General features: G+C 44.2%; 1 protein-coding gene across 1 annotated transcript; it reads left to right on the forward strand.

Moving 5' to 3' along the window:
* The first annotated feature begins 6,131 nt into the window (after positions 1-6,131).
* Positions 6,132-6,902, forward strand: LOC101755970 (histone H2B.1). Its single transcript, XM_004969338.4, has one exon. It carries the CDS (start codon positions 6,186-6,188, stop codon positions 6,645-6,647), a length of 462 nt encoding a protein of 153 aa, XP_004969395.1. The 5' UTR covers positions 6,132-6,185; the 3' UTR covers positions 6,648-6,902.
* The last annotated feature ends 1,140 nt before the right edge of the window (positions 6,903-8,042 follow it).

Genomic DNA, 8,042 nt, shown 5'->3' on the forward strand with positions numbered 1-8,042 from the left:
GTTTCAACTCACATTTTAGGTGAGGTAGATAGAGATGACAAAATAAAAGCAAAGGAAAAGGTGTCAGACATTGTGGAAGAGGTGCAGGCTAAGCACAAATCAGAGGTGACAACACATTCAAAAGGGTATGGAAGAACTTAGCACACAAATTAGTGTAGTGATCGAGAAATAGTAAGAGATATATTACTTACTGGTAGGACTAGTTGAGGAAAATCAATGCAAACATGAGAAAATACTAGTTGGTTTAACGTTCAACTACACCAATTTCTTGTGTGCACATGAACATGATTACATGAATCATAGCCATTCCGGCATTTGTATCAAACCATTTCTATCGATCTCATCGCAATAGTGTTGGCGCTCGTTAATGGCACCTTTTTTAACCATTTAAGTGCCATTATTGGACTAACCCGCCAATTGGAATCTGAAATAACCTCATATTTGCATATGTATTGTATTTTGGACTATGTTGCAATATCATAAGAAATATAACATAAATGAATAGTGTTTGTACAAGATGCATTTGGGCCTGTCTTCGGATATTGGAAAGCCCTAACATGAACATTGAACTGCAATGCAGGAGCAGCTAAACTTGCACTGGCCATGTCCTTGTTGGTGCTAGTTAGCTGTTGCACTAATTATATCCTTAGGTCAAAGATTTTCCATAATCGAATATTCTTTTTCTTAAATAGGGGAAGAACCAACAGCAAAGTATTGGTTCCACCACTGACATGAAGGGAGATCCATTCATCGCATTCCATCGCCGTCACAAGAGAATGAATAGAGTTTAGATCTAATAAGGACTTCCGACATCGAAGGAAACCTTCAGAGGAGGAAGGAAACCTTAGACAGATCGGCCTAGGGTGCCCAAGTCGTTCGGCTTGAGGCCCTCATAGCTCCTCTCATCTTCATCTTCGGTCAGGGTGTTCTCCAGATATCCCATGCCCCGTTTGTGCTTCAACATGTGTAAGATCATGGAGTGAAGCCTCTGTTCATCCCTAGAGTTGATTGGATCCTTGATATGTAGCTACTACATGTTCTTTATGCCCATTAATGCATCATGATCTATGTCGTTGCAATGCCTCGTTTATATATGTGAGCTCTTGTTCTGTACAATACATATTCTTAGTAGAGTTTGCGGTAATCATAATGATTTAACTATGCGGATTCTTCGATATAGAGTGTGTGTAAGCAAAGTGGTTGATTAACCTTGCGTAGTGACAGTATGCAAGAGAGGGAAAAAGGTCGAGCGAGCACGTAACTATTATAATAGTTAGTGAGGGAAGCACCCATCTGTGTAGTAGAAGCATATTCATGTGAGCCTATATCCTTGGAAGGGAACGTCTATCTATATCCGTTTCCTATCTTGTGTCAATCTCTACTATCTTGCGTCAATCTCTGCTATTTCATTTAGTGTGCCTCTCTGCACAATATATTTACTTAATTTCACTAATAATATTAGTATAAAATGAGAACCAGCGTTCCACTTATTCCACGGATTGATAAATGAGCAAATTTCCTCAATGCCATTATAAATTATAGGAGTTTTCTCAATGCCATTGAAACTTTTAACTTCCCTTCATTGCCACTGAATAAAATTTCCCCTCCTTGCCGTTTCCGTCAGCTGCTGTTAAACGTTCCTCATTGACCAGATGGACCCACCCTCCTAACAGCCACTTCTGTCTATTCTCAACTATTCTCAACTATCGAACTTGCCCCTCATGGCTCATCCAATGACAACACGAGCCCACAATCTCAATCACCGCTCGTTTCCGTCGTCTTCAATCACGCCGGTGACCACGCTCTAGAGCCCTGCCTCGCCTGCTTCTGGCCGCACCTTCGCGCCGGTGGAATCGAAGCCACTCCCTATCTCCTATTGCCTACTCCTATTGGATTTGAGAAAGTAAACACAACGGCAGGCCGATCCCGCGCCCGACTCCAACCTATCCCAAATGGCCAAATCCTAGTTCCCAAATCGGAAACTACGGTTCAATGGCACTTAGACCTAGCGCGCCGGCGAGCGTCGCTGGGTCGAGCCACGCGGGAGGAGGGGTGCCCTTAGAGTGCGTCCGGGGTGAGCCGCGCGACCATGCGCAGGCGGGCGCGCTGCGTGCTCCGCCGGGACGCTCGGTTGGGTGAGCGTATGTGCAAGGCGCAGTTTGGGTGAGCAGCTGAGGCAAGACGCACGCTCATACGCGGGCGGGCTCGTGCGCCGCCGGGATGTTCGGGTGGGCAAGATATGGCCGGAGAAGCTTGCCCTTGTTTAGTTCACCTTAAATTCCAACTTTAACACTGTGTAAAAAGAAGATTCCCCATCATATTAAACTTACAGTACATACATGGAGTACTAAATGTAGACGAAATTAAAAACTAATTGCACAATTTTGTTGTACTTTGCGAGACGAATCTTTTGAGCCTAATTAGTCAATGTTTGGACAATAATTCACAAATACAAACGAAATGCTACAGTGTACTACAGTGCTGGCACGGTAATTTTGGCACTCCAAATTTTGGCAACTAAACAGGGCTGCTTGATGACGATCCTGGCGGAACAGGCCGGCGCATGCAGGGCTTGCTCGGAACAGCCTTTCATGGGCTGCAGCTGCTCGGCTGCTAGTCCAAGGTCATGTTCAATTGCCCAATTTTGGAGTGCCAAAATTACTGTGCTAGCACTGTAGTACACTGTAGCGTTTCGTTTGTATTTGTGAATTATTGTCCAAACATTGACTAATTAGGCTCAAAAGATTCGTCTCGCAAAGTACAACAAAACTGTGCAATTAATTTTTAATTTCGTATACATTTAGTACTTCATGCATGTACCGTAAGTTTGATGTGATGGAGAATCTTCTTTTTACATAGTGTTAAAGTTGCTCGCTGGGCTGGTTGGAGCAGCTGCTGCTGTCTGGCTTGCTATATGTGCGGTTGGCTATAGGTCCTGCAGCAACTGCTGGCGGCTGCTGCAGCCGCAGCTGCTATTCCGAGCAGGCAAGAGGGTGTTTGTTTGTTTAGTCGCTCTTAAAATTCCTGTCACATTGAATGTTTAGATACTAATTAAGAATATTAAACATAGAGTCTGTTCGTTTCAGCTTATTCATCCGGCTTATCAGCCACCAAACAATGTTTTCCTCTCACAACAAATCAGCCGTTTCACCTTTTCAGCCGTCTTATAAGCTGAAGCGAACATGCCGATAAACTAATTACAAAACCAATTGCACAGATGGAGACTAATTTGCGAGATAAATTTATTAAGCTTAATTAGTCCATGATTTGACAATACGATGCTACAGTAAACATGTGCTAATGATGGGTTAATTAGGTTTAATAGATTCGTCTCGTGAATTAGCCTCCATCTGTGCAATTAGTTTTATAATTAGCTCATATTTAGTCCTCCTAATTAGCCTCCGAATATTCGATGTGACATGAATTTTAGTCCGGACTAAATATCCAAACACCCCCTAAGGCCGGCTCACCGAGTGGATTCTGCTATTTTTTTTAATGCTGGATTTCAGATGCTAAACTTTAGCAGTGTCATATCGGATGTTCAGATGCTAATTAAGAGGATTAAACATGAGCTAATTATAAAACTAATTGCGAAACCCCTGGGCTAATTCGCGAGACGAATCTATTAAGACTAATTAATCCATCATTAGCAAATGGTCACTGTAGTACCACATTATCAAATGGACTAATTAGACTTAATAAACTCCATCTGTTCAATTAGTTTTGTAATTAACTTATATTTAATACTACTGATTAGCATCCAAATATTCGATGTAACAGGCGGTAAACTTTAGCAAATGGGAGCCAAGCAGGCCCTTTGTCCCCTTTCTTTCTCCTTGTTCTTCGTATCACACGACGACGACGATGGATTATCGATGGATTATTGGATTTGTGAATCTGTGGACTATGTAAACAGCATGAGAAATAAAATTGAGAAGAACGAACTTTTTTGTGGTGATTTCTTTTCTAAATTTTTGTACAGTGATCAAAATTTTCCTATTTTTTGTACGATCTGAAATCTCGAGTTTAGATAAGTTCGCTATGTTTCAGTCCTTGTAAATTTAGTACGTCAAAAGGAAATAAAAATTCCATGTGAAAGTCCACCTATGATGCTTATGTGAAGATGTGTTCTCTTAAAAAATATTCATGCGTTGGGTCAAGGTCATGCCGTCCCACTGCAATGGCATGCAAGGGAATTAGCTTAAATATGTTATAAGGGCAAAATTGTCATTTTACATGTCACTTAACACTTCTCCCACGGAAATGGTACTGAAGGGATGGGAAATTTAATTCAATGGCAGCGAAGGGAAGAGGATGGGAAATTTAATTCAATGGCCGCGAAGGGAAGAGAATGCTTTAATGCAAAAGTTAAAAAATGATCCGTGCACTTGCAGTTCACTGATTGACATGCTAACTGCAGCTAACAAATAACCTTACATCTTACATAGTATTTATGTCATGTCATCTAACAAGATTCCTTCACCTGTATACAGGTAAAAAGAAATATAAATACGATTGAAATACAATCACTACAAACAAGATTGTAACAGAGCAAATATAAGAGCATCTCTAGCATATTACCATACAAAAATCATTTTGGCAATTGCCAAAAACGCACTTCCTCTCCCCTTAATGCATGGGAGAAGCAACCCACTGCAATGCTCTCCCCTATTGGCGATTATTGCTGGCGCCTTGAAGTTTCCAGCTACCGCCGCGGCGAGTAGGAACCAGCGGGCGCCACCATTGCGCCTTCACCTCGCGCCATGGCGGTGAGGAGGAGCGGCTCCGTCTGTGCTCCTCTTCACCGGCTCCATCACCGGTGGAGGGGCGAGGATCTGGTTGCGGTCAGGACGGATGAGCGGGTGGAGGGTACAGGGTCGCGGCGAGAAGCCAGCGGGCGCCACCGCTACATCTTCACCTCGTGCGCATGGTCGTGAGAAGGAGCGGCTCCATTCGCGCTCCTCTCCATAGGCCACCGGCGGAGGGGCAAAGCGCTCATAGTGGTCCGTCGGGGTGAGCGTGTGGAGGAGGCGCTGCCAACGGGGAGAGATCGGGAGGGGGCGGCCCGTAGCGGTCAGTCGGGATGAGGGAGAGGTTGGGAGCGGAGAAATAAGGGAGGTGCGGGAGGAAGAAGGGTGGGGAAAAAGAAAAAAATAAATAAACCCCTGATGTGTGGGCCCATGCATTGGAGGAGGTATTGGAGATTGATTTCTGGTAATTTGCTACAACAGTGATCCCTTAGATCCAAAAGTAACTATTGGAGAGGGAGAGAGAAAGTATTTTAGCAGACCACAATATTTTTAGCAAATCAGTCTATATGAGCAGGGTCCATAGCAGGCAGTCCTTAGTTTGAAAAGAGCTACGATGTTAAGAAATAAGAGGAGTCCCGTCAAAATAGTAAGGAATCATCTATCCCCACTTCTAATTGGCTGCCGCATGTGTCCTATGAGGCAGCCTATAGTACGAATGGAATATAATATTTAATTATGTACTATTTTTCTACCCATTGTGGGTCACCCAAAGGGTCGCATAAGGGGTTGTTTGGTTCCGTTTGCTTATTTTTAGCACGTGTCACATCGAATGTTTATATACTAATTAGGAGTATTAAACGTAGACTATTTACAAAACCCATTACATAAGTGGAGGCTAAACGGCGAGACGAATCTATTAAGCCTATTCAATCCATCATTAGCAAATATTTACTGTAGCAACACATTGTCAAATTATGGACTAATTAGGCTTAATAGATTCATCTCCGTTTAACCTCCGCTTATGTAGTAAGTTTTGTAAATAATCTACGTTTAATATTCTAATTAGTATCTAAATATTGATGTGACGGGTGTTAAAAATAAGCATGTAAACCAAACCAAACCAGGCCTAACTTCAGCCCGGGCGGGCACACGGAAGCATTTCCGGCCCCGCCGAAGCCCAGCTCCTCCGGTCCTCCCGCCCACACTCTGACCACGTCAGCAATCCGCGTGGAAACTCATCGCAGCCGTCCACTCGCAGCGGCGCTAACGCCTCGCACCCCTCCACGTCATCGATCCGTGCTTCCTACCTTTGCACCAATCAGCGCCCGCCTCTCCTGGCCTATAAACCGATCGCACCCCTCTCCTCCGGTTGATAGAAACATCCCCCTTCACCAAATCCCACCGCGCCGCGAAACCCAAGCAGCCGCAGCACCGATGGCGCCCAAGGCGGAGAAGAAGCCGGCGGCGAAGAAGCCCGCGGAGGAGGAGCCCGCGGCCGAGAAGGCGGAGAAGGCCCCGGCGGGGAAGAAGCCCAAGGCGGAGAAGCGCCTCCCCGCGGGCAAATCCAGCGCCGGCAAGGACGGCGAGGGCAAGAAGGGCAAGAAGAAGGCCAAGAAGAGCGTCGAGACCTACAAGATCTACATCTTCAAGGTGCTCAAGCAGGTGCACCCGGACATCGGCATCTCCTCCAAGGCCATGTCCATCATGAACTCCTTCATCAACGACATCTTCGAGAAGCTCGCCGCCGAGGCCGCCAAGCTTGCCCGCTACAACAAGAAGCCCACCATCACCTCCCGCGAGATCCAGACCTCGGTCCGCCTCGTCCTCCCTGGGGAGCTCGCCAAGCACGCCGTCTCTGAGGGCACCAAGGCCGTCACCAAGTTCACCTCATCTTAGATAGGTTCCGTGTCTGGTGGTGCTAGTACTAGTTTGGTTGGGTTGTGTGTAGTCCTGGCTCTCTCAGTTTAACTTATCTGGTAGCAGTAGTATTGTCATCAGCACTGTTGAATGGAATTATGGAAATGGAAATGGATGGTTAGTGTGTAGATGCGTGAAATTGTGCTAGTGCTCTTGATGTGCTGCACCATAATAGATCTGGAACGGCCATGGTGCCTGATCTATATATTGACTACGTTCCTCTGTTCAGTGTTCTTACTCTGGTTGTGTGTGTTTGTTGGTTACTTTTATGTGGTGAACTAAATGACATTTCTGCCACAGAAGTGATGTGCTTACTGAGCTTTGAACTGTGAAATTTCTGCAATAGTTATACTTTGGTACTGTTATAGGTTCATATCTGTATGGATTGTTGTCTGGACAGGAGAAATTCTTGTCTCTTGCAGCATACTGCCTTGTGAAGACTGGTGCCTTGCAGGATATTTGGGTGTACTGTGAAATCTTGAGTATGTTTAATAAGCTTACTTTTGTATGCTGTCTGGCCAGTGCTCTAGTGGTGGTGTGAAGCAATTTTTTACATCAATTCTATAATTATTTGACTTCCAATATTTGATGTTCCAGAGATCATAAGTTCATAACTATGCTAGCTAAAATATACCACATGTGCCTTTGGTTATTTTAGAATCATGTACTACCAGCATGCTTATTTCTGCTGTTTTGAATGACTGCTGCATATAGGCTACTCTTTCTTTCCTTACCTATGCTTACTGAAATAACTAGCAATCTAACCTTGCGGAAAAGTTAGCTGGCAAGTATGAAATGTGCATCTTGCCGGACCTTCAGCTCTGATTGCTAGTGATTCTGTTTATGTATCTTGATGCACTCCTGTCCTGATCAGCTTACTGGTTATTTAATTGCATGTAATTCCATGCCTACATCCATACTGGAGTTCTCAGTGGTGTCACTTGGAGCGCAGCTGGAAATCCCAGTGACAACCAAAACATTTCTAGATATTACATCAACTGTACTGGATTCTGAGTATGCCCAGATTGCCATATTGTTGTTTGGCACTTCAAAAGCTTAACTGTTCTTTTGTTCAAGCCACAAATTTAGTGGCTACTACAAATTTCAGCTTTGGGCTGGTTCTTGTGCTTATGGTTATTCCAGTTTTGAGTTGTAGCTGTATATGATGCGGCTCTATGTCAGCTGAAGTTTAAGCTAGTTCTTCCAAAGACATCTTGCCCAGGAATCATGGAAATGTGCAGTGGAGGTTCAAATATTGCACATCCTTATAACGCGAAATTTGTATCATTTTTTTCCTTCTGTGACAGATAAGATGATTATCAGAAAGCTTATATGGCTTCAGTTATTTCAGATAACAACATACATTCATGGCCG

This window comes from Setaria italica, chromosome V, assembly GCF_000263155.2.
Source record: "Setaria italica strain Yugu1 chromosome V, Setaria_italica_v2.0, whole genome shotgun sequence".
Lineage (NCBI taxonomy): Eukaryota > Viridiplantae > Streptophyta > Magnoliopsida > Poales > Poaceae > Setaria > Setaria italica.

What these genes read in the sequence shown, in the direction of transcription:
- LOC101755970 (XM_004969338.4), top strand. Translation starts at nt 6,186, where the DNA reads ATGGCGCCCAAGGCGGAGAAGAAGCCGGCGGCGAAGAAGCCCGCGGAG.